Source organism: Eutrigla gurnardus (genome assembly GCF_963514095.1).
Source record: "Eutrigla gurnardus genome assembly, chromosome: 14".
Lineage (NCBI taxonomy): Eukaryota > Metazoa > Chordata > Actinopteri > Perciformes > Triglidae > Eutrigla > Eutrigla gurnardus.
The window spans coordinates 20718690-20745872 of NC_139937.1; the positions used below are offsets into that span (position 1 = coordinate 20718690).

At 43.8% G+C, this 27183-nt stretch overlaps 1 protein-coding gene across 1 annotated transcript; it reads left to right on the forward strand.

Annotated features, from left to right (window-relative positions):
• Positions 1-795: 795 nt before the first annotated feature.
• Positions 796-21455, forward strand: sh3bp5b (SH3-domain binding protein 5b (BTK-associated)). Its single transcript, XM_084027715.1, has 9 exons — positions 796-1126; positions 3477-3539; positions 7093-7221; positions 15604-15768; positions 16059-16189; positions 17998-18040; positions 18779-18998; positions 20167-20520; positions 20810-21455. Exons 1-9 carry the CDS (start codon positions 1037-1039, stop codon positions 21034-21036), a joined length of 1422 nt encoding a protein of 473 aa, XP_083883841.1. The 5' UTR covers positions 796-1036; the 3' UTR covers positions 21037-21455.
• The last annotated feature ends 5728 nt before the right edge of the window (positions 21456-27183 follow it).

Sequence of the window (27183 nt, forward strand, 5' to 3'; positions counted from 1 at the left end):
CGATCCCAAATCCTCTAATTCAATCTTCGTCCATTATTATATTACATGTTTCTAAATCTGGTCCTACATTTGGCTTTTTTCATGCAACATGTTGATGGTTCTTCTAGGAACAGCTCAGTGTTTACTGCATCTATAATAAGGAATAATTCATTTCTTCGAGCCTCGGCGTCGAGGGTCAAGTCCAGAGGGCAGAGTATTCTGTTATTGTTCGGGTTTTTATCGTGGATAAGAGCCATGATAAGAGCTGCTGGATTCCTGTAAATGTTGTAGACCTATCCATATATATATATCCATATATATATATATATATGGAAGGTCTGGTGTCAGCTCATTTCCTTAACATTTACAGGAATCCACCAGCTCTTATCATGGCTCTTATCCACGATAAAAACCGAACAATAACAGAATACTCTGCCCTATATATATATATATGAAGTAGGTTAGTGAAAGCGCACCGTGAATTATCCTTCTTTTTTAAAAGTATTTTTTAATTTTCATTTTTTTGGTATATTATTGTTATTATACAAAAATAAATGAACATTAAAAAATACAATTATATAATATATAAAATATTATTATAATAATAATAATAATAATTATTATTATTATTATTATTATTATTATTATTATTATTAGTTTTCCTTCTTCACCTCATGACGTTTCTCCCTCGAGGTCGAAGTGTTTATTTTTTTACTTTTCGACGTGGTGGACACCGGAAGGGGCGGGCCCTCGGCACTAACTACTCCTCATACACTCTCAGACAGCCGGAAGGGGCGTTTCCGCCGTGAAGCAGATCCCTGGCTGTTCCAGTCTGGTTCAGTTGGGGCTGAGCAGACCGGGAGACGCGCTGCTGGTCCTCCTCCTGGTCTCTCTGGATCCCCGCCGACATGGTCCTCTTCTGCTAGACTTACTGTGATAACCACGGGACTCGAGCGTGCGGGGACCGCCTGAGACACGCGGGTCTCCGGTCCGTGTGTGTCCCGCAGTAACGTCTCTTTGTTCGGGTTGTGAGCGTCGCTTCTGCCCCCCCTCCGACATGGAGCTCCCAGACCCTGACCTAGACAAGGAGGTCCGGACGGACGACGAGGCCGAGTTCGAGGACGAGGAGGTGGACCCCAGGATCCAGGTAGCTGGTCTTTACATCCACACTGTGTTTTTCATTGTAGTCCGGCTCGGTCCGTCTCAGACCCGAGACCAAAGTCCGAGCAGCCAGCTGCGTTTGATCTCTATTGATTTAACGAGAAGTTCAGTTCACCTGCTCCGAGTAGGATGATCCATTCATTCATTCATATGCATTTTTATTAATTAATTAATTAATTAATTAATTAATTAATTAATTTATATATATATATATATATATATATATATATATGATATTTTATCATTATCCAGCTGGAACTTGTCGTCTGATATTTATGCTTTAAAAATGAGGGGTTATTAATCGTCATACTAGTTGCTGATTGTTTAAGTTTGAATCAAACACTGAGATCGTAATGTATATGATCAATAATCCTGTCAGACTTTAAAGGTATAAACTAAGTTCCAGGATAATTCTGATCATTTACATTATCTGTCAATTATTGATTCATTCTTTCAGTTAATTGTTTCCTTCCTTTCTGTGTGAGAAGTGTCCTGAAAAAAATGTGTCATATTACACTATAAATAAAACTGGATTGAATTTGAATACTAGTAATACTACTAATAATACTACTAAGAGAGGGAGACTAAATAATCCTACTCAGTAAAAGAGAATAAAGGGTGTTTGGTGCAGCAGATAAACGGTTAATTCGTTATTCAACAAAGACAAACGTCACCAGAACCAACTGATGTTTCCTACTTTTGGTTAACTGTTGATTTAAAAAAAAAATCAGAGAGAGAACAATGTTGTTTTTACTTGTTATATTTTGTGATGCACTGATTGGATCTGCTGGACTCTGGTATCGGGGTCAGCCCTGAACAGATTTAATATGACTCGGTTCAATCCAGTTCAGTGTCATCGGCTCTTTATTTAGCATCTCTGGCTTCATGTTAGCGTCCATAGAAATGATGCAGATATATTATATGACTATATTCATATTTGGGGAAAAGAGATATTTAAACTGTTCAGGAATCTGAATCAGGAGAGATGTTGCATCAGTGTTCTCCAGATGTTGCTGGTTCTTCTCATGTTCTCCCAGATGTTACTGGTTCCCCTCCCGTTCTCCCAAATATTACTGGTTCCCCTCATGTTCTCCCAGATGTTGCTGGTTTCCCTCCCCTTCTCCCAGATGTTACTGGTTCCCCTCCCCTTCTCCCAGATGTTACTGGTTTCCCTTCCCTTCTCCCAGATGTTACTGGTTCCCCCCCTCTTCTCCCAGATGTTACTGGTTCCCCTCCCCTTCTCCCAGATGTTACTGGTTCCCCTCCCCTTCTCCCAGATGTTACTGGTTCCCTTCCCCTTCTCCCAGATGTTACTGGTTCCCCTCCCCTTCTCCCAGATGTTACTGGTTCCGCTCCCCTTCTCCCAGATGTTACTGGTTCCCCTCTCCTTCTCCCAGATGTTACTGGTTCCCCTCATGTTCTCCCAGATGTTGCTGGTTTCCCTCCCCTTCTCCCAGATGTTACTGGTTCCCCCCCTCTTCTCCCAGATGTTACTGGTTCCCCTCCCCTTCTCCCAGATGTTACTGGTTCCCTTCCCCTTCTCCCAGATGTTACTGGTTCCCCTCCCCTTCTCCCAGATGATACTGGTTCCGCTCCCCTTCTCCCAGATGTTACTGGTTCCGCTCCCCTTCTCCCAGATGTTACTGGTTCCCCTCTCCTTCTCCCAGATGTTACTGGTTCCCCTCATGTTCTCCCAGATGTTGCTGGTTCCCCTCCCCTTCTCCCAGATGTTACCGGTTCCCCTCGCCTTCTCCCAGATGTTACTGGTTCCCCTCCCCTTCTCCCAGATATTACTGGTTCCCCACCTCTTCTCCCAGATGTTACTGGTTCCCCTCCCCTTCTCCCAGATATTACTGGTTCCCCTCCCCTTCTCCCGGATGTTGCTGGTTCCCCTCCCCTTCTCCCGGATGTTGCTGGTTCCCCTCCTCTTCTCCCAGATGTTACTGGTTCCCCTCCCCTTCTCCCAGATGTTACTGGTTCCCCTCCCCTTCTCCCAGATGTTACTGGTTCCCCTCCTCTTCTCCCAGATGTTACTTGTTCCCCTCCCCTTCTCCCAGATGTTACTGGTTCCCCTCCTGTTCTCCCAGATGTTACTGGTTCCCCTCCCCTTCTCCCAGATGTTACTGGTTCCCCTCCTCTTCTCCCAGATGTTACTTGTTCCCCTCCCCTTCTCCCAGATGTTACTGGTTCCCCTCCTGTTCTCCCAGATGTTACTGGTTCCCCTCCCCTTCTCCCAGATGTTACTGGTTCCGCTCCCCTTCTTCCAGATGTTACTGATTCCCCTCCCCTTCTCCCAGATGTTGTCTCACACTCCTCTCTCCTCCTGTCTCTTCCAGGGGGAGCTGGAGAAACTCAACCAGTCCACTGAGGCCATCAACAGCTGTGAGACGGAGCTGGAGGTCAGTCACACACACACACACACACACACACACACACACACACACACACTTTCACCGTCGGTTCTTTCTGACGTTTGTTCTGTTTTCGGGCTCAAACATCACATTTAGTTTGTGTCAGCGGTTTTGAAAACGCTGAGTCAGCAGAGACGGTTATCTTCTGGGCATGAAGGAGATTTTACTGAGTCACTGGAGACGATCCGGCGGGTGAAGTTGCATAAGTGATCTTTGAATCCCATTAAAACCCGTAAGGTGCGATGGTTTAGTTTTATGTGGGTCAGCACCGAAGAGGAAGTCCACGTCAGTGGATCGGGTTCAGCACCGTGACATGCTGAGTGTTGAAAGTGACTGTGAACGGTTTTCTGTGATCAACACCAAATGCAGTTGGAACTCAAGGGCCTGGTCTGCACCAGATCTCTGCCTAAAAGCCTATTAAGGCAGTTTTTTCTCGCCACTGTCGCTGTAACGCTCCTGGTGATGTTGGGACTTTGAAATTGTATTCTAGTCCTGCTCAATGTGTTAAGTGTCCTGAGATGACTTCTGGTGTGATATGACACTATAAATAAAATGAATTTTATTGAATTGGTTCCATCATGCGGGTCCACCAACGTGATTCACTTTCTATCTGTGATCACATTTTGTTGGCTGAGAACTTGCTGCAACTTTTGGGTATTTTAATTATTCATCATTCTGCCAATATATTACCTGAATTTAATGAAAACTTCCTGTCATGATTTTCCAAAAGCCAAACTATTCTGTTTACTCTGTAAGTCACTGGAAAATCAGCACACCTCACATTTAAACTAGCTAATAAACACTGGGTGAAGGTCAAATGTAATTAGATAAAATGTCGTTTTTGGTGAGAAATTGCTAATAAACTCTCTGAAGGAGGATAAGTTGAAGAACATCGGATTCGTTGGTTGTTTTCTATCTTGGTATCAGGAATTGTGGGATTTCGTGGCGTCCGTTTTTAGGCCAGCCTACTTCTGTTCCACGTGGCGGCCGGCCAGACTCAACACTGGTCGCCTGTTGAACCTCGACTCATTTATCTTTCTGCCGTTTCTTTACGGCTCCACCAGCTCCAACGTCAAGTCAACTTGTTTTTATGTCCCAACAAAGACGGCAGCTGTTCAGGACTCTGACCTCCTTCTGTCAGACGGATCAAGATCTCAAAATGTCACGGTCCACTAAAACCAGTAAAACCAGTCAAATCCTCCTTTATCAGTCAACATCCAATCCAGAAGGGGATTTTCTTTGTTTACTCGACAAATAATCAGATTTAATATTAATAGGACGAAGGAGAAGGATGAAGGAGAAAGACAGAGGGGAGGACGAAGGAGAAGGACAGAGGGGAGGACGAAGGAGAAGGATGAAGGAGAAGGACAGAGGACAAAGGGGAAGGATGGAGGGGAGGACGATGGAGAAAGATGGAGGAGGAGAACAGAGAGGGAGGATGGAGGAGGAGAACGGAGGAGAAGGACGGGGGGCGAAGGAGAATGTCGGAGGGGACGATGAAGGAGAAAGATGGAGGCGAACAGAGAAGGAGAAGGACAGAGGGGAGGACGAAGGAGAAGGATGAAGGAGGAGGACAAAGGGGAGGATGAAGGAGAAGGACAGAGGGGAGGATTAAGGAGAAGGACAGAGGGGAGGATTAAGGAGAAGGACGAAGGAGGAGGACAGGGGAGGACGAAGGAGAAGGATGAAGGAGAAGGACAGAGGACAAAGGGGAAGGATGGAGGGGAAGATGGAGAAGGACAGAGGGGAGGGCGATGGAGAAAGATGGAGGAGAACAGAGAGGGAGGATGGAGGAGAAGGACGGGGGGGCGAAGGAGAAGGACGGAGGGGAAAGATGGAGGAGGAGAACAGAGACGGAGGACGGAGGACTTTAGTTCTTTAATATTCTATGAACATGGTATTGGACGATCGCTGCAGTGTGATGTTTATCATTTACAGCCACAGATGAGGATGTTTTTGTCTGAACATCGTGTTCATGTTTCATTGTGATATTTTGATATTTAACGTTGTTTATTTCTTTAACTCTTAAGTTCGTGTTGTTGTCGGTAAAGGGATGAAGCAACTCGGCATCAATGTAATCACTGTGAATCCAGTTAAATGTCAGAGACACGCCGTCCACCATCAATCAGGCGTCGCAGTAAATCTCCTTGACGACGGAACAAACATGAAGTCACTTCCTTCAAGTAACACCAGCAGCTGTGATGCTGGCGGCCACGAAGGAAGTCGATTTCTGTGTCATCATCATCGTCCATCATCATCCGTCATCATCCATCATCATCCATCAGCATCCGTCGGCATCCATCACCATCATCCATCGTCATCCATCGCCATCCATCGCTCCACTAGTCTGCAGGACTCGAACGTTTGATGAATGTGCTTCCAGGTTCAAAGGTCTCTGAAAACTGATCTTGTTGGATTCAGTCTCTCAGAAGGAGCTTTAATCATCTTTCAAGTCACAAGGTCTGAGATGTTATTGGAGGAGGAATTTGACCTTTTCCCCCGTTGTGACAACATTTATCTCCTGAGAGCGAAGAAACGAGCCGTTAAAATGTCTGAAGATCACGGACCTTGTCGCCCGTCAGACTGGATCTTAAAAAGGTCTGAAACCTGCTGACTTGGTGCTTTTTATCTAACAGCATAGTTCAGCTGGACGTGCAACCTTTCATGTTGGACAATCCCTGTTGTTGCCGGATCATTGTTGCAGTTTGATGTGTTGTTATTTCTGTAACGGCATGTTTTGTTCCAGGACGGCGAGGTCGAGCAGCGTCTGACTTCTGTTCTCATAACGATGAGACGATGATATAAGCCGAGTGTTTATGAGCCTGGGAAACAAAGCTGCCTCAGACAGAACAAACAGTTAGTACATTTATATCGTTCCATTGGTCACGGCGTCCCTCAGCAGATTGTTTATCGGGACTCTCCGGAGCGTGTCGGCCGTCGGGCTCGTGGTGCGTCGCCCCGGATTACACGGCCGACGCGTCCTCTCCATTATTCAGACCTGCTTTTGTGTTTTTATCTGCGAGCTCTGAGGTTTTAGAGAAGTCCTGACTCACAGCAGCAATAGAGCCACTTTAATTTCCTTCACTATCGACTTTACGAGCTGCCGGTAAAGTGAAGGTCAAAGGTCGGGGTGTAACGAGTCATCCAAAGTTCAACGTGAAGTAAAACAAGAAACAAACTTTTTTTTTTACTAGCTGGAGAAACGTTTCTCAAGCTTTTAGTTAGTTCCTCCTTTTAACTTAAACACAAATACGATGTTTCACTGAGTCAGCCTGATGTGGATCAAACCTTTGTTTATATCTATCAGAAGCGTTTACTTTTTACTTTACTATGTTTTAGTAACAGAACCAGAACCAGAACCAGTACCTTTTAAAGTGATAACACTAATATACGTCATCAGATCCCCATCATGTGAACCCTCCTTCACACCGCTCATACCGATGATCACGGCGTCCCCTGACCCACAACGGCGTTGTCACCAAACCTAACCCTGTCTGTCTGTCCGTCTGTCTGTCTGTCTGTCTGTCTGTCTGTCTGTCAGGACGCGAGGCAGAAGTTCCGCTCGGTTCTGGTCGAGGCCACCGTGAAACTGGACGAACTGGTGAAGAAGATCGGCAAGGCCGTGGAGGAGTCCAAGCCGTACTGGGAAGCCCGGCGGTGTGCCAGACAGGTCAGTGAACCCAGGGGGGGGGATGGTAGACACATTCAGGTCTCAAAGTCCTGGGTCCACTTGGTTTCTGGGGAACCAGGTTCTGGTTTGGCCTGGTCTGATCAGGTCTCGTTTAAAGCTGCAGATGTTTGGTCTGTGTGTCGGCATCGAAACGTACTCCTGATCACGTTCTTTATCACAGCAGGGTTAATACCATTTTTTTAAAAATCTATAGTTTTTGTATAAAGTTATGTGATTTATTAAATGATCAAATAATTTAAGGAATTAGTCTGCACTTTTATTAAGAGAGAATCTTCATGCTTGAACTTCAATCTCTTTTGGTCTAGTTGATCATTAACATGCAGAAAACGGGGAAACTGCACAGTAATTTCCTGTCACCGTCTCAGTTCCCTTTTCACCCCCAGCTGTGTGGTGTACTACTACAATCTAAAGCCAGCTGTTTAAAGTCCTGATGATAAAAATTCACCACGATGCACTTCTTGAGTGTGATATGACATAAAATCCGACATGTTCCCGTTTGTTTGACCAGATGGAGAAAGGGCTGAAATCATTAAAACAGCTGCTGGTTGGAGGCGTTGAGTCTGATGTTTGTCATAAATCGTATTAATCAGGCGGCTCACACTAACTTGAATCATTTGGGAGCTAAAAATATCTTGAATTAAAGACACAGAGTCTCTGTTACTGTAGACCAGCCTTTCATTGTCATGGAGCTGCTTTTCTAGAGCTTTTGTGGTCTTTTCAAGGCCTTCACACATTCAGTCGGCTACATTTTAATTTATGATTTCTTCATTCACCTTTTTCTTCTTTATTTCTTAATAAATCTGTCTTTTTCCTTCTGTCTTCTCTTTCCAGCTTTACCTTTTTTATATCCAATATTTACTTTTCTTTATTATTATTATTATTATTATTATTATTATTATTATTATTATCCCTCTTTGAACACCTTCTTCCTGCCTTTTATTTAAAAATATATATTATACATTTTACTTAAATGTTTTAATCTTGCTTTCTGCACAATCAGAGCACACCCACAGTGTTAATTCTGACTCACTGTTTGCTTTCTCGCTGTCCTCCCTCCGTCGCTCTGCCACTCACTGATAAGAAACGCATTAGCAACGGGCGAGAAACACCCTGGGAGTGGCGGAGCTGCTTCAAGCTCATATTTTGTGTTGGTTTTGTGGGTCGGTTGCATTCTCAACCCAAACAAACATCCGAACCAAGACCCCTTGTTTGCCGAGTTCAGATCTGCCTATTGCTTTAGATTTCCCTAAAAAGTTGCATGAATCGACCTTGTGACCTTCCTGAAAGAGAACCGGGAAGGCAGCAGCTCTTTTTGTCCCTTTTGATCTGGTCAAAGTTTGTCAGCTGGTCCAAATGCACTTCCGGCTGACCTGCAGTTGAGTTGAGGTGAAGTGGTTCGGGGCGACGACGCCCAGAAGCTTGTGTGTGTGATGGCCTGAGTGCACATCGCTTGAAAAGATGTGTGTTTTTAAGTGCTGACTCCGGTGGGACCGAAGCTGAAGTCGAACCTTCAGCTGAAGGGTTTTTCCTCACGTCATGAAATATGCATCGTCACTCCAGCTCAGGTCCTACGACTCGAGGCTGCAGGCGGAATGTTGGATGGTGTGTTTGCTGCTAATACGGCATGTGAGGAAATCAAGTTCTTCTTTAAGACGCCCACACACAACTGGTGGATAGTCTCTCACGGCTGCTGTTGTGCATTATGATGGTGCTTTAAAGTGAGATAGGATGACTCAGTCCTTCCTCAGCAAAGTGGTGGCTGCAGAAGTTTGTTTGAAGGACAGGAAGGAGGATTGAGTTCAAGACCTCCCTGAATAAATAAAGGATAAATAATACATTTTAAAAAATATATCAATTTTTCACCGTGATAGTCAGCTAGACAGCTTTTTCAGCGAACGTCATCCCATCGCTAGTCACCTCCTGGTGCTTTGCCATCATTAAACGATTCCGTTTTTTATTTAAAAAGTACCAGACCTCTCTATTCAGGACCGTGACGAGGCATCGGAGACGATTGTTAATGTCACAGTTGTTTAGATCAAGGCCAGTCTCGATTCATTCAGCTCTCTCCTTGAATATCGGCCACATCCAAGGCCGGGGTAAGTGGGCCAGACAGGGGAAGGAAGGATGCCTCGTCTGCGTTCGCATGGTCTCCAACCGCTGTCCCTAAAACCTCATTGTCCCAGATTCTGCTGTCACTTTAGAGGAGATTAATAGCCAGACTTTCCCGGAAAATCATCCAAATTGGGTCACTTTGAATACAGATCCTGCAACTTCCCAACATTCTCTCGTGTTGCTGATGGTAAACAGATTTAGGATTCTACTGGACTCACTGTGTTCTCTCGATACCTCCAACCTCCAGGTACTGTTTGGATCCTTCCTCGACCAATGAAGGACTGACTTGTATACATGGTGGTGCATTTCAGTTACACAAAGTCTGATTGTGTCTCGTTATCGTCATGGAAACAAAGTGAAAACCATTTTTGACAGCCATAAAGCTGCTATTATATTATTATAAGAATTATAATACTTTTGTACGTAGTAGCACAACAGGATGAGTTTCTTTGAGCCACATAGAATAAAATATCTTCGTCTTTGTACAGCAGTGTTTCATTCATTCAGGAGACTCAGTGGTCTCCGTTACCTTTCAGTTACACTGGTTCTGGATCTTTCAAGTGTCTCGTCTTCTCGGATATCACGACACAATTGTTTGTGAAAAATCAGTCAGGAGTGGAGGATTGGATGTTTACATGACCCTTCCTTTCATCCCCCGTTCTTGCCTTTCAGTAATTACGTTAACGAAGCTTGTTTAATTCTCTCTTGAATAATTGAAGTGCCGGAGAAGGAATCTCTGCAGTACTGACACATCGACTTCCCTCTGGAGGTTCGTACTTCTGAAAGTTTCATGGGCTGCATGCAGAGACTTTCAAACAGGAAGTAGGAAGAAAGAGGCAGCAAGCTCCGATGCTGAGGCGTCCAGGGAAAGATGTAGGAAGAACCGGTGACGTGGAACCAAGACTCACCAGACATGGGACCATATGAACATGTTGTAATTATCATGCCATAATTACTTGGTACCCGTGTTGTGGTTCTTGTGTTGGAGTAATAAATGGGGCTCGTCCGAACTTGACTTGATTTAGATTTGTGTAGCCATTGGTTCTGCTTGGTGAGACTGATCTTTGTGGGTAGGTGCACCTAGTTTGGTGATTGACTTGTACATAATGGTTGTTTGGGGGACTTGTTTTTGAATATGTTAGTCTCACCGAACTGGTGATGTTGTGCCAGAGATAAGTGGTCCTGTATGCATGGTGACTAAAATGCTGTTCTGTCCCTGATAGGCTGAAGGGCGAATTCCCTTGGAGTTCGTGGGGGGGTTTCTTAGTGTGGTGTGAACGTGGCCAGAGCAGTTGTCTCGGGAGCACGTCCGAAGCTGCAGGGGGGTCGCCAATTGCTGGTTGCTTCACCGGGCTTGCGGGTTTCAGTGCGTAAATACCCACCAGTAACACCTGAAGACTAGGGGGGAGCTGAGGTTAGTTTCTGGTTCAGCAGTTAGAGGGACGGGACTGCAGTGTTGTTGGCTGTGTATGGACTACTCTGGTTAGTGTTATGTTATTGAGTCACACCTGAACTTGATTCATCTGGTTTAGATTTGTGTAGACATTGGTTCTGCTTGTTGAGACTGACCCTTTAGGTAGGTGCACCTAGTTTGGTGATTGACTTCTGCATTCTGGTTGTTTGGGAGACTTGGACGAGTGTGGGTGAGGAGGCTGTTTTTGGTTGATGTGTGCAAATGGTAATTGTTTTGGGGAGTGTTTGTGTAACCGAGCTGTTTGGCTTTAGATTTTGTGCCAGAGATGAGTGGTCCTGTATGCATGGTGACTAAAATGCTACCCTATCCCTGATAGGCTGAAGGGCGAATTCCCTTGGAGTTCGTGGGGGGGTTTGTTAGTGTGGTGTGAACGTGGCCAGAGCAGTTGTCTCGGGAGCACGTCCGAAGCTGCAGGGGGGTCGCCAATTGCTGGTTGCTTCACCAGGCTTGCGGGTTTCAGTGCATAAATACCCACCACAAGTAACACCTGAAGACTAGGGGGGAGCTTAGTTAGTTTCTGGTTCAGCCGTTAGAGGGACGGGACTGCAGTGTTGTTGGCGGTGTTTGGACTACTCTGGTTAGTGTTATGTTAATGAGTCACACCTGAACTTGATTCATCTGGTTTACATTTGTGTAGCCATTGGTTCTGCTTGTTGAGACTGATCCTTGAGGGTAGGTGCACCTAGTTTGGTGATTGACTTGTGCATTCTGGTTGTTTGGGAGACCTGGACGAGTGTGGGTGAGGAGGCTGTTTTTGGTTGATGTGTGCAGCTATAATGGTAATTGTTCTGGGGACTGTGTTTGTGAAACCGAGCTGTTTGGCTTTAGATTTTGTGCCAGAGATAAGTGGTCCTGTATGCACTGTGAATAAAATGCTGTTCTATCCCCGATAGGCTGAAGGGTGAATTCCCTTGGAGTTCGTGGGGGGGTTTGTTAGTGTGGTGTGAACGTGGCCAGAGCAGTTGTCTTGGGAGCACGTCCGAAGCTGCAGGGGGGTCGCCAATTGCTGGTTGCTTCACCGGGCTTGCGGGTTTCAGTGCGTAAATACCCACCACAAGTAACACCTGAAGACTAGGGGGGAGCTTAGTTAGTTTCTGGTTCAGCAGTTAGAGGGACGGGACTGCAGTGTTGTTGGCTGTGTACGGACTACAGTGTAATTTGATTCCGTATGCATTTTTTTGGGTTTCGTTTGTTGCGACAGTGAGGGTTTTTTCCTCGTGGCTTTTGTGGAGGAAGTTGTTGAGCTCCAACTGAATAATTACTGAAGTGCTTATAATGGATACATCAGCTGCTGGTCCTAAGCTGTTGGTGCACCTGAATCTAGTGGGGGTTTCTGGTTTGATGTTTTCCTGCTAACAGCACGTCTTCAGACCGTTTAGCTTCAGCTCAACATAAATACACTTCCACCTTTTGTGATAATGGTCATGCTCAATTTTTCTGGGTAGTTGGATCCAGTTATGAGAGTTTTGGAGATGCGTTTTTGTACCCGTGTTTTCGTACCCGTGTTGTGGAACCCGTGTTGTAGTACCCGCGTTGAGATACCAGCGTTGTTGTACTCGTGTTGTATTACTCGTGTTGTTGTACCCGTGTTGGTGCACCCCTGTTGGTGAACCCGTGTTGTGGTACCTGTGGTACCCGTGTTGTGGCACACGTGTTGTGGTACCCCTGTTGTGTTACCCGTGTTGTGGCACACGTGTTGTTGTACTCATGTTGTGGTACCCCTGTTGTGTTACCCGTATTGTGGCACACATGTTGTGGAACCCGTGTTGTTGTACCCGTGTTGTGTTACCCGTGTTGTTGTACTCATGTTGTTGTACCCGTGTTGTGGTACCTGTGGTACCCATGTTGTGGCACACGTGTTGTTGTACTCATGTTGTGGTACCCCAGAGGGGTATTCCACCAAACTCGCTAATTAAAGCGGCGCTTACCTGGTTAAGCCTGGTTAGAACTAACGCCAACTTCCACTTGCGGCTAAACCCGTTCCATTAACGCATTTCAGCCGCGCCTTGTTGAGGCTTATTCAAGCCAGGTTAAAGTTGTCTTGTGTTACGCCATTCACGGGATATGAAGCCAGACCAGAACCGTGAATGTCGAATCATCTCGAAAATGGCAGAAAATACCAGCGCAAAAATTATTGATAGAACTGTACGAGGAGTTCAAACCCATCATAACCAATAAAGGGAATACTGTAGTGATAAATAAAAATCGCAAGGCTGCTTGGGCAAGAATTGCCAAGCGATTAAATACGGAAGTACCGTTAAGAGTAACATGTTCTAATATAACTCTGACTACAATTTGTCGAACATGACTATAGCGTAGAGGTAACGTGCCAGCTTTGCATGCCGCCGGCCACGGTTCAATTCCCGACTATGGAAGTTTGAGAAACTTCTTTCTTTGTCCGGAACTCTCTCTCTCTCTCTCTTTTTTTTTTTTTTTGATAGGCCTAGTAAATGCATCTACATTGACCAACTCATTTATCTCAACAATTCAATGAACACATTCAATGAACCTATTAATGAACTCACCTGAAAGGAATTTATGTGGCTGAAAATTGCATGCAGCAATGCCTTTGTCGTTGGGATTTATAACATGCTATTAATAATAACATCTTTATATCTATCATGTTTTTGCAAGTTATATTTGGGTTCTGGGGAAATTGTATGACATATTTATCATAGTTAAGGTAAAATGTTGGTCTAATTCTCTGATCTAAAGACAATTATACAGGCAAAAAAACAAAAAAAAACACACATGAGATGTCTTCGCCGAGATGTGAACCTGCGATGCCCACATCCGGGGGCAGGAGCATCACCACTCACCCAACTGGGGGCTTTATGATATGGCCAGTTGGTCTTAAACAAAATAAACAATTTATTCATATTTTTTTAATTGCAAGCGTGTATTCTTAGACGCTTGATGAAAATATAGTCTGTTTGTACTTCATATATGTAATTTTGGTAATTTTTGGTCTTTCACGTGACGAAATCACGAGGACTAGGCTTGGCGGAACCTTCTGCTGGTACAGTTGTTTCCGACAGACGGACTTCTCTGAAACCCCCGCTAAAGTAAGCCTGATGGTTAGCCTGCCCCAGGGCAGGCTAGTTTGGTCGGATAAATTCCCATGGTTACTTAGCGGAGAGTGCCTCAAGTCACGTTGATGTTGTTGTACCCGTGTTGTGGTACCTGTGGTACCCATGTTGTGGCACACGTATTGTTGTACTCATGTTGTGGTACCCCTGTTGTGTTACCCGTGTTGTGGCACACATGTTGTGGAACCCGTGTTGTGTTACCCGTGTTGTGGCACACATGTTGTGGAACCCGTGTTGTGTTACCCGTGTTGTTGTACTCGTGTTGTGGTACCCCTGTTGTGGCACACGTGTTGTTGTACCCGTGGTACTGGTGTTTTCATACTTGTTCTCGTTCTTACTTTCTCCACTCGTCTCGCTTTGAGTACCGGCTAAATGATGACCACATGATGTCTCGCTGTCACTGACATGTTGATGCTGCATTTAAAACCAGATGCAGCTTTAGTTTCACGTTGTCTTAGTTGTTTTTGTGAATTTTGGTTTGACTTATAAAAGGCCTCAACCAAGGAAAACATAAAGTTTAGCTTTGAACAGAAGATCCAGTCCAACATAGGTTGTTGTTGCTGCTGCTGCATGTGTTTTATGATGAAGCTTGGAAGTGAAACAAATCTCACGAGTCACGTTGTTTGTGTGCAGTGAAATCTCCATCACGTGAGTCAGGTAACACGTGTGTGCTTCTAATAATAGTTTCCTCTTATTGTGGACAGACAGGAGACACAGACAGGAGACACAGACAGGAGACTGTGGGGACACGTCTCCCTGTAGCTGATCACATGACGATAACAAGGCGGAGGTTGTGTGGGTCTTGCTCTGCTGGCATGTTGATGACCAGCAATAATGACATTAAGGAGGCCATGTGGTGATGTCACAGCTTCCACACGGGTGGACCAAGAGAGCTGATGGAAGATTCTGATGATTCAGGAACTGTGGACGTCAAACTGCCGATCATTTTAACAATTCAATACCACAGAAAAGTCACTTCGTCAATTTAAAAGACAGAAAATAATCTTTCACTTTAATGAAAAAACAATATGGAGAGACATGTTTAACAGCGTTATCCTCATAGCTTTTATACTTTTATTATGAGCTCACATATGACCAGACCAGACTATGGAGAAACCAGAGACTGTCCGTGGTCCCCCAGAGGTCTAGATAGTAGCTCACATTAGTCCAGAGACCAGACTATTTAGAGAAACCAGAGACTGTCTGTGGTCCCCCAGAGGTCTAGATAGTAGCTCACATTAGTCCAGAGACCAGACCAGACTATTTGGAGAAACCAGAGACTGTCTGTGGTCCAAACAACAAGGTCTCTGCTGTGTTTATGTCTAGATGACCTTATTTGGAGTGTTGATGGAGCAGCTACAATGTTAGCATAGCCTAGCACCCATCAACCAGACTCCATTCAGAAAACAAGCGTTTTAAAAGTAGTTATCTTGTGGTCTTGCAGACGGACCTAACAAAGCATGACTTCACACTTTTTACTGATCACCATCATTATGGAGTTATTTCAGCATCCTTTGAATCTGGTTATTGATATTAAATCACCGATGAATACTTTATTCACTTCTGGATGATGTCATGAATTTGCTGCAGGAAACATCCAGAATGATGATAGTCTTGGAATGATTCGTCGCTGAATCGATGGATGGACGACAAATAAACAACAATCTCCCTGTCGTTGTCTTGCAGGCCCAGCTGGAGGCCCAGAAGGCCACCCAGGACTTCCAGAGAGCCACCGAGGTCCTGCGGGCGGCGAAGGAGACCATCTCCCTGGCCGAGCAGAGGCTCCTGGAGGAGGACAGCCGGCAGTTTGACTCTGCCTGGCAGGAGATGTTGAACCACGCCACCCAGCGGGTGAGTAGGGGGAGCTGACACCCTGGACCACATGTTATTTTGATTTGTTTTAACTTATTATTATTATTATTAATATGAACCTTGTTTTCAGAGGTGCTGCTTCATTCACATTTAGCCGACATTGTTTGAATCATCACATGGATTGTTGGGACGTTTTGTGTAACGTCTCTTCCTGTTCAATTATTTAAATGTTTCGCAAATGCAATTTAAAAAAAATAGATCTAAATGGCTGCTTTTGAGAAACGATTTTTAACCTCTGGCTGACGGTGAATTGTGATTGGCTGTCCCAGGTTATGGAGGCGGAGCACACCAAGACGAGAAGCGAGTTGGTGCACAAAGAGACAGCGGCCAAATATACGGCAGCGATCGGCCGCATGAAGCAGCTGGAGAAGAAACTCAAACGCACCATCAACAAGTCGAAGTAAGAGTCCGCCGTCACCGACGGGTTTCACTGCTTATTAATGACAACGTGGCATCATGGGAACTCTGGCGGCAACGTTGGAGCTCAGCATCAAGTTTTAGGCGATATTTACGTTAAGTTTCAGAAAAATTCAGTATCGACAAAGACCTTTCCTTATTTGACAAGTTGACAGAATTAATCAAAATTACAACTTTATCTCGTTTTTCACCAAAAAATACAATGTCTTTTTTATTCTTGTGTGATAGCGACTTTTAGTGACTGTAACAAAACAAAAATATTAATCTCAACTAAAGCTAACGTTTTTTTTGCCTAAAGCTAACGGGTTTTTTTTCCGCCTAAAGCTAACGTTGATTTTATTGTCTAAAGCTTACATTGGTTTTGTCTTTTAAAGCTAACATCGGTTTTATCGGCTAAAGCTAACGTAGGTTTTGTCGTCTAAAGCTAACGTTGGTTTTGTCGTCTAAAGCTAACTTAGGTTTTGTCATTTTTTCCGACCTGAATGAAAGGTTGGACCGAAGCCAAAGAAACCATGTGGTTTCCTAGGTTCCGAGGAGCAGATCCAGCTGTTCACATGGTTTTATCGAAAGCAGGTTTTTCTTCTCTATTCGTCTGAAATCAACTTCGCACCTTTTCTTAGTATTAACCACATGGACCTGTTTCAGGGTGTTAAAGGGGAAGTTTGGTTGAATTAAAGGAAGTGACTTGAATTAAAAATATAATGAATAGAAACTCCAGGATTAGCTCTTGATATTTCTGAGCTCATTTCTCGTGCATTCTTAAAACTGAGAAGAGTAATGTTCCATTTATTAATAAAAAAGTCAAACTTTATTGCTGCCATTCAAAGAGCAGCTCAACATTTATTTGTTCTGTAAAAGAAGAAAAACACAAAAGCTGCTGATAATTAAAAGTAATTTTCACCTACTGTTTTTCTGATCACTGGTTTAGAATCAGTAAAGCTCAGAAAATTATGCAGGTATTTAAAAAAATGTGGCATAAAATGCAAATGAGCAGCCAGATTCCCTGCAAGGCAGTTGGCACTGCAGGATATTTAGTATTTGAATCATTTTTCAAAGCTTCAGTTTCAGATGGAAGCAGTCAGAACTCAGTGGAATAAAATCAAATCATCTTTTAAGATGAGAAATAAATCTGATGGTCTCCCTGCATGCATAAAGGAGTGATTTGTATTTTTTAAATCGGCTGGCTAGCGGGACGATGTGGAAGGTTTCCATGAGGTTCTTATTTATAGTCTGAATTATCTACAGAAGGTCGATGCGCTCCCATGTGGGAGAAACAGATGAGTAACGACCTTCTGTGGATGAGAAACTTAAAAAAAAAAAGAAGTTATCTTTAGATTTTCACTGCTTTATCTTCCTGACCCGAAGCCGCTCTCTTCAAAGACCCCTTTGATAAGGATTGTTTGTCTGGTGAATCCTAACGACGCATAGGACTTTTTTTGGGCATTTTATGTGCATTTTGCTCGTAGTGGAGTATTTCTTACTTTTGTGGAAGAGCAAATTTAAATAAAAGCATGTGAACGTTTCATCCATCGACGTCTCTCCGCTGAGAGACATGGGGTTTTATTTCTGTGAGTTCTGGATCTGGTCTTTGTGAAGGATCAGCTGCAGCATTTCTGTGTCGCCTCAGCAGGATGTTAATCCGTTCTGCCTGCTTCACTAATCCAGCATCACAAGCCCTCGGCCTCTCTCCTGCTCCTCTAGGTTGCCATGGTGATGATGATGATGATGTGGTTGCTGCTCTTTTTTTTCTGGGTTATCTTCCCTCTAATAGTCTCTCCTCTTCCTCCACAGGCCCTACTTTGAGATGAAGGCCAAGTACTATCTGCAGCTGGAGGTATGTGTCTGTTGACTCGCTGTGATGATGTCATTAAGTCTGTGATCAGCTGTTAGTGCTGTGTACGTCAGCGTCGGTGCTGTGACACAAAGGTTATCTACAGGGTTGGTACGGGTGCTGGAAATCCTTGAAAACACTTGAATTTTCGAGGTTTGAAAAGTGCTTGAATTTAGAATAAAGAAGATCTCCATATCTGAGGGACTGAAAACAGCATTTTCTGACATTTCTTTATGAAAAATGACTTTTGATGATGAACAGATGATGAAAATAGTTGGTGATTATATTTCTGTGGATCTGTTAGTGGAATTAGTTTTCCTTTCATTTGTGGTCCTTCTGTAAAAAGCTGTCTCCAAACATCATGTTGGTTGTTTAGAGGACAATAACGTCTCATTTAATGTGATGAACAAGTGACATAATAAGTAGACTGAATACTGACCATTGGATTGATACAAATATGTAGTTTACCACAGCTGGAAGGTGCTGGAAAAGCATGGAAATCCACCTTGAAATGCTTGAATTTGACTTTAGAAAAGGTGGAGGAAACCTGTGTCTAAAATGTCTCTTTATGTGGCTCCTTCAGAGACCTGCAGTCGGCTTGGATTAGCAGCAGATTAGTGTCAAAATGTTTCTGTGAAATAATCCACATGTTCAGCTCGTCTGAGCCGTCTGAGTGCGTCGCTCCGTGGTCTTCATCGTGGTCTTCATCGTGGTCTTCCTTCTCACCGTCTTCCTCTCCAGAACCTGAAGAAGAACGTGGACGAGCGGCAGGCCAAGCTGTCTCAGGCCAAAGGCGAGTACAAGACGGCCCTCAGGAACCTGGAGATCATCTCCGACGAGATCCACGAGCGGCGGCGGAGCTCCAGCATCGGCCTGCGGGGGCGCGGCGTTGGTGCCGAGGGCGACGGCGTCACCGGGGACGACATCTCCAGCTTTAAGATGGAGTCGGACGGGATATCCAGTGAGTAGAGAGAGAGAGTCGCTGTCACGGTAACGAAGCTCTAAATGTCCTCTTGTATACGAGCTGTAAGACGTCATCGTGCTTCTAGTAATCGGTGAGACAACAGAGCTCTGATCTGTCTCCATCATCACATCTCAGCTTCCAACGACTTTCTAAGAAGAGAGGAAACGGCCGATGACATCAGCAGCTGGAAATAATCAGTTTAAACACTCAATCAATTAACTTCAGATCTGCTGCAGAGAGGAGAGTCTGTCTGAGACACATGTGTGAGGTCAGAGGAGTGTGTGTTTACAGTCTGTGTGTGAGATCAGGAAAATAATCAGATTTTAGTTGCAGCTTTCTCATTCTTGTTGCTGCTGGAAAAAAAAACTTGTTCCTTCTGCTTTTTAATAAAAGAAACCAGATATTTATGAACACAGCAGATGTTTGTGTTTTAGAACTGAGGCCTCGGCCAGCAGCTCCACCTGTGAGTCCGGATCACACCGTAGACCGTAGATCCTGCTAACAGCTGATCATGTAAAACCTCCGTGACGTCCGTCCTCCTTCCTGCTGTGAACCGCCGTCGTCTCAGTTCTGCTTGTTGTCTTCCAGCAAACAGGAAACGGGCCGAGCGTCACAAACCGCCATATAACCTGAACATACATGCCTAAATTATGCTCCTAAAACCTGAACAATATTCACAATAAAGCCTCATAGAGAATATCCAAACACGATATGGTGTTTACTCGAGCCGTCCAATGACAGTGGAGTATCTGTGTGGATGTAAACACGGTTTCCGTCTCTGAGAAAGGACGATGGATCTTTTTATCAGTTTGGAGGTTAAAAAACGTTCCCTCTGCGTCGTGTGGAATAAATAAGGTGGCGTTACCACGGTAACGGCGGTGTGCAGCGGCAGGCGTCCCATCCAGGAGCAGATGAGCTGTGATTACATGTTAACCTTAATGTTGAATACAACAAGGGTGCGTTCGTGTGCTTCGATTAACGTCTGGTTAAATGAAACTCCTCTCAGGTTCTATTTATATCTCAGTCTCACATCTCTCCCTCCTCTTTCCTTTCCTCCGTCCTCCATCTTTCTCTCCTCCGTTCGTCTCCTTCTATCTCTCACTTTCCTTTTAATGATCCACCTCTTTCCCCTCATCACTCATGTTCTCTCCATCTCTTCCTACAGTGGCGTCCGTTTCCTTCGATGACGAGGCGTGTGGCGGCGGCGGCAGCGTCATGTCGGAGGAGGACTCGGAGACTCGCTCCACCTGCAGCCTGGGTTCGACTCCCAGCAGCCCTCAGGAGCTCCTGTCGCCGTGCCCCTTCGCCGGCTCCTCCTCCTCTTCCTCCTGCGCGTCCTCCTCCTCTACCTCTCCGTCACCGACTCCTTCCTCCTCCTCCCTCTCTCCCCTGTCGAGGCCCTGCAGCCTGGACCTTCCCAGCACCGCCTCGCTGTCCGACTTCGGCCTCATCTCGCCGGTGCTCGGGCCTCGCAGCGAGTGCAGCGGGGCGTCGTCGCCGGAATGTGACCTGGAGAGAGGTGGGTGATGGGAAAAATGGCTGTTTAATGTAAAAATAATTGACTTTTACCCTTTTTAAAAGTTAAAATATTTATTAACCATGTCCTATATATTATTAATGAGAATAAAACAACCTTTTCTCATGTTTTCATGAATATGCACATAAAAGCGTCAGAAACTGTTATATATTTATTTTTTACTTCAAATATTTATTGTAATTGGAGTACATTATACAACACAAAATATATACATCATTTTCTTTTTCTTTAAAAAGAAAAAAATGATGATGAGCCGTTTCCTGTGCTGCAGGTGACCGAGCCGAAGGAGCCGAGGGCGACGTGGTGGACAACGCTCCGGCCTCCAACAACAACAACACCACCACCACCACCGGTGGCTCCGCCTCCTTCACCAAGAAGAGCTTCAGCCTGGAGACGCCCTTCAGCTTCCTGAACCTGCGCCGGCCCCGCGCCGCCAAAAACACGGACAGCACTACCCAGAAGGCCGAGCAGACTGTAGTCTTGGTCAAAGGGGTCTAAAGGACCAAAACGCTGCTGAACTGAGCCGTTTGGAAGCTTCACTCCGTTTAGAAACTTTCCTTTCCAAGGATTTTGCACCTTTTTGGTGTCCGACGTATAAAGACATTAAAGAAACTCTGTTGTGTTGAAAATGTTCGAGTTCTGGAAGAAAATATTCTTTGAAATGATCCATGTTGTTGTTTTTGTTTTTCAGTAAAAGCTGAAGAAACTTCACAAAAGCAAAAGTTCATTAACGATCTATTATTTAAGTATTATAAGCTCTTATCCATATTGTTTTATTAATGTTAAATGGGACTTACTTTAAACCATGAAAAGGTGATGTTAAAGGAATCAGTGATTCAAGATGTTCAATAAATATTTGTTGTCTTATCCTGCAAACCTCTCCTGTATTTGGTACATGACTGTGGTATAAAGATAATCAGGTTTAGTCCCTACAATGTTTGAGAAAGTTCTTTATTTTCCATATAAGCTCCATAAAGGAGTTTTTCATACTGAGTATGTTTTACGTGGAGCACGACATTTAAAGAGCAACTTGCTGAAGCTTCGCTGCCCTCCAGACTTTAGAAGAAATGATGAAAACGTTCATGTATTCAGGTGTTTCCAGGTTCCATCGTCCTGCATCGTGATTGGTCTGCAGGTGTGTAGACGGAGGGAGAGCTGGTGACATGATGACTGCCAGGTGAGGAGCACATGGAGGAGCCGAGGAGACCAGGTCCAGAAGACCAGGTCCAGGGAGATGGAGAACTTTAAATGACGTTTTTCAAAATGCTACTGTGACATATTTTCTAAATAATGTCCTGTTTTCTTGATCTACGACACTGACTTACTGACGTTTTTTTTAATTTACAATTTAAACACATTATATTAGGATTTTTTGCATTTCTTTAATATACTATACTATGCCTTCTTTTGACATGCTATGCTGTGACTTTTTTTCCATATTTTTTCCAACATACGATACACTATGAATTATTATTTATTTTGTTTTATTAATTTGCATGAAGCTTTGTGTCGTTAGAAACCGGTAGTGTGTTTGAATGTCGTGATTATTCCCTCATTTCCCAGAGACGGAGATCTCCGTGTTTCTATTCTGAAAAAGAGCCTCCGATGACGCAAATATCCTCATGTTGCATCATCGGAGGCTCTTTGGTTAGAGGGGGTGAGACTACAACACTAGTACCTCATGTTTTCCCACTGAGACTACAGACCTGTCCAGTGGCGGCGCCAGAGTATTTTTTCTGGTTCAACTACGGTGGGGCTAACTCATACGACGGTGGGGCTCAAATCAATGTCAGAATTTCAATGTGAATATATAACAACACCCAGTGGCGCTGCCAGCCGGAACCAGATTTGATTGACACACGCTATAGAAGCATATGTTAGGATTTTTACAACATTTTATGAATTTTGTAACTTTTTTTTTCCCTGAAAAAATTGATCATGGCTTTTTATGGCTGTTTTGGACTCACTACACTGAGACTAGGCGCGTCAAGCGAGATGAGCGATTTTTATGCCTTTTTAACAATTTTAAATATTTTTTTATGAATATATCCTGACTGACTTTTTTTCGTGAATTTTCGACGTGCTATAGCATGACTTTTTTTGGGGGGGGGGGGGGGGGGGGGGGGATATGACTACGCCTTTTTATAACTATTTTGCACTCACTACACTCAGATTTTGATTGACACGCGATATAGAAGCATATGTTAGGACTTTTACATCATTTTTACAACATTTTATGAATTTTGTCGATTTTTCATATAGTATGACTTTTCTTTTTCCTGAAAAAGTTGACCATGGCTTTTTATGGCTGTTTTGGACTCATTACACTGAGACTAGGCGCGTCAAGCGAGATGAGCGATTTTTATGCCTTTTTAACAATTTTAAATATTTTTTTATGAATATATTCTGACTGACTTTTTCGTGAATCCAGTACGCACTGGGAGGACTTTTTTTGAAGGTGGAAAAAAAAAATTGATGCTGCTGAATCGGGCCGGACGCAGCCGTATTTGAGAGGATGATCGCGCGCGTGTGCGCAATTACGCATAGCGTGTGTTGGCCCCTCTCCACTACACAATACAGCTCGGCTCTAGTCTCGTCACCTCTCTGCTGCTGAGCACTGTGGGCCGAGCCGATGCATGTCTCTCTCCCCGGGCCGGCAGAGTTATCATACCGTACTGTGCGTGCGTGTCCAAGCGTGTGCGTGCGTGCGTGGAGTGCTCACAAGCGTGCACATGTGTTTAGGTCGGGGATGAAGGGCACAAAAAACTATTTGCACCGGGCCCTATCACCATGATATACACTACTGTTTCACTGATACTGAAAACATTAGATTTTGTCTTAAAAAAGTATTTTTCCATTTGTTGTTGTATTTGCCGTTTCTGTGCGTACATTGAAATTGAATCCTGGCGGCGGCGCTGACAACACCCTCCCGCAGCTATAATCACGCACACAGTGAGAGAGAGAGACAGAGACAGCGCAACGTGAATAGTTACGTTAACAGCCGGGACCCGAGTGGTCATCTTCCCCTGCAGGTGTCAACGGTGCGTCCGTAGTTTTATCCAACACGCCCGCCACCGCCATCTGTTGTTCCGTCCGACAACGCTTAAAAACAAATGTATCCATGATCAATTTTGACCGGCTTACTAACGTTAACTTAACGTGAGTGACTATAAGCCGCTAACGCGAACTGCTAGAGCCAGGTAGCTTACAAACTAGTAGCCTGCTGTCTCTGTGTCGAGCATACACTGAAAGCGGGCTCACATGAGTGACGTTTACGTACGGACAGTACAGTCTGTTAATGAACCCAGATCAGTGACAGTTGTCATCGCAGCTGCCTGAATGCCGTTACGACGTGACGTGGTGGTGCTGTTGAACTCCGCACTTTTCACATGGGAGAGAGAGGGGGATGTGACATGTATCAAAGGATCTCCAGCCGGGATTCGAACCTGAGGCTGCTGCATATATGCAGACATGGGTAAATGGCATGCACTCTAACCACTCAACCACATGCCTGCCATGAATAAGCCTTTTTATGACTGTTTTGCACTCACTACACTCAGATTTTGATTGACACGCGCTATAGAAGCATATGTTAGGACTTTTACATCATTTTTACAACATTTTATGAATTTTGTCGATTTTTCACTTTTTTTTCGACATGCTATAGTATGACTTTTTTTTCCCTGAAAAAGTTGACCATGGCTTTTTATGGCTGTTTTGGACTCACTACACTGAGACTAGGCGCGTCAAGCGAGATGAGCGATTTTAATGCCTTTTTAACAATTTTAAATATTTTTTTATGAATATATTCTGACTGACTTTTTCGTGAATTTTCGACATGCTATAGCATGACCTTTTTTTAACAATATGATCAAGGCTTTTTTTTTTTTAAGATTATTTTCTTGCATAGACACCTTTGTATTTAGCGGTGGATAGAGAGGAAACATGGGAGAGAGAGGGGGATGTGACATGTATCAAAGGATCTCCAGCCAGGATTCGAACCTGAGGCTGCTGCATATATGCAGACATGGGTAAATGGCATGCACTCTAACCCCTCAACCACCTGCCTGCCATGAATAAGCCTTTTTATGACTGTTTTGGACTCACTACACTCAGATTTTGATTGACACGCGATATAGAAGCATATGTTAGGACTTTTACATCATTTTTACAACATTTTATGAATTTTGTCGATTTTTCACTTTTTTTCCGACATGCTATAGAAAGGTCTTTTTTTTTTCCCTGAAAAAGTTGACCATTGCTTTTTATGGCTGTTTTGGACTCATTACACTGAGACTAGGCGCGTCAAGCGAGATGAGCGATTTTTATGCCTTTTTAACAATTTTAGATATTTTTTTATGAATATATCCTGACTGACGTTTACGTACGGACAGTACAGTCTGTTAATGAACCCAGATCAGTGACAGTTGTCATCGCAGCTGCCTGAATGCCGTTACGACGTGACGTGGTGGTGCTGTTGAACTCCGCACTTTTCTTGGTTATTTTGTTGTTGTTTTTTTCTTGGTGGTTTTATGGTAGGGCTAACGGTAGGGCTGACACAATTCTTGATGGGGCTATAGCCCAACCAAGCCCCTCCTTGGCGCCGCCACTGGACCTGTTACAGACCAGTGGTGGGACCCACTGAGACTACAGACCTGTTACGGACCAGTGGTGGGACCTCACTTCAGACTTGGGGTGTGAGTGGAGCTGAACCGGTCCTTTTAAAATAAAAATGCCGCTCTGCACTCTGTCAAAAATCATACTTTACATACTTGGGTTTTGGGTTCTTTCTGTGTGGAGTTTGCATGTTCTCCCCTTGTGACCCTGGGTTCTCTCCAGGCTTTTTTCATGCCTTTTATTTACTTTGGCTTTTTTCATGACTTTTTTTGACATATTTTGACTTTTTAAAATCTTTTTTTTCTGACATACTATGACTTTTTTCATTACTTTTTTTCATCACTTTCCTTTTTTCATTACTTTTTTTCCACATACATTGACTTTTTCCATTTTTTCCCTTGGCATACTATAAGTGTGTAACCCATTAGGGACATCAAGGACAATTCACAAGATTACTGCAGTTTATTGGGTGGTTCTCAACCTACCCTCAAAGTTTCGTTCCAGTTTACATTCTATTCATCTAGCCCTCCTTGGAAAGTCTTCTGATGTTAAACAGTTTGGTTACGAGAAGTTTTTTGGTCCATTAATTAAGGATTTAAAGTCACTTGAACAAGGTGTGTTTATTCAAGCTCTTGATAGATATGTAAAATGTACTGTATTTTGTGTCAGTAGTGATAATTTAGGAGCTCATGGACTTGCAGGCTTTCAGGAAAGTTTCAACGTAAACAAGTTCTGTAGATTTTGTTTGACAAGTCGGGGTGAAATAGCAACTACTGCGATTTCTGATTTCGAGCTACGCTCCATTGACCAGCACAATGCATTTCTGGTGCAACTTAGAAATGAAGATGTAACCAATATAAATGGTGTTAAAAGTGAATGTGTTTTAAGTAAGAATCTGTCATATTTTCACCCTATAACTGGTTTCCCCCCAGACATATTGCACGACTTTTTTGAAGGTATTATTCCGGTAGAACTGTCTGTGTGTGTAAAGAAATTGATTTCCAAAGGCTTCATTACTTTGGACAGACTGAATAGCATATTAACTTCATTTCCTTACAAATACTCAGACAGGGTGAATAAGCCAAAGAGAATTAGTAAAGCAAGCTTTGAAAAGGGCAGCATAGGTGGCAATGGACATGAGAATTGGACCCTTTTGCGCTTCCTGCCTTTTTTCATTGGAAAGAGCATACCAGAACAAGAACCAGCATGGGAGATATTGATGGACCTCAAAGAAATTGTTGAAATTGTTGTCTCACCTATTTTATCAGAGGACATATTGCACTACCTGGAGACCAAGTTATCTGATCATAAAAGACTGCTCACAGATACTTTTCCAGATTTTCGCCTGCGTCCAAAGCACCATTTTGCTGAACATTACCCCTACCTTCTACGCTGCTTTGGTCCATTGGTGGATTTATGGACAATGCGGTTTGAGTCCAAACACAGTTTTTTTAAGAAGACAATGCATGATGTTCGGAACTTTAAAAATATCCTTTTGACACTCTCGTCAAAACACCAGCAGATGATGGCATGCCATTTTGATAGTCAAAATTTGTTCAAGCCAATGTTACATGTTGAGAAAGTGACTGACATCAAAACGGCTTCCTTGGATGCTGTCCTTCGCACAGCGATTGAAAGGAAATATCCAAATATTGAAACTTTGTCCCTTTCTAAAGACATTTATTTGCATGGGACCCGATATGCTGAGGGTATGATTATATCAGCTGGACACTGCAGTGGACTGCCAGAATTCTACAAAATAGTTACCATGGTAGTGAACCAAGAAAAAGTTGCCTTTGTTGGTAAAAAGCTCACATCTTTTTACCTGGAACATTTTAGGTCCTTTGAGCTCGTGGAGAACCTCTATACAGACACTGAGATTTTGGACCCTGAATCCCTCAACAATCATCTTCCATTGATCGCCTACACAGTCGGAGGAACGGTGCTGGTTACTCCTAAAGTGTGCCTGCTCAACTAAAGGGACGCAAAATGGTATGTCTTAAAGATATTACTGACACAATATAACTC

Coding starts and splice junctions, on each gene's coding strand:
- sh3bp5b (XM_084027715.1), top strand. CDS start 1,037: ATGGAGCTCCCAGACCCTGACCTAGACAAGGAGGTCCGGACGGACGAC. Junction 3,540..7,092: donor GCTGTGAGACGGAGCTGGAG/GTCAGTCACACA, acceptor TCTGTCTGTCAG/GACGCGAGGCAGAAGTTCCG. Junction 18,041..18,778: donor AGTACTATCTGCAGCTGGAG/GTATGTGTCTGT, acceptor CTTCCTCTCCAG/AACCTGAAGAAGAACGTGGA.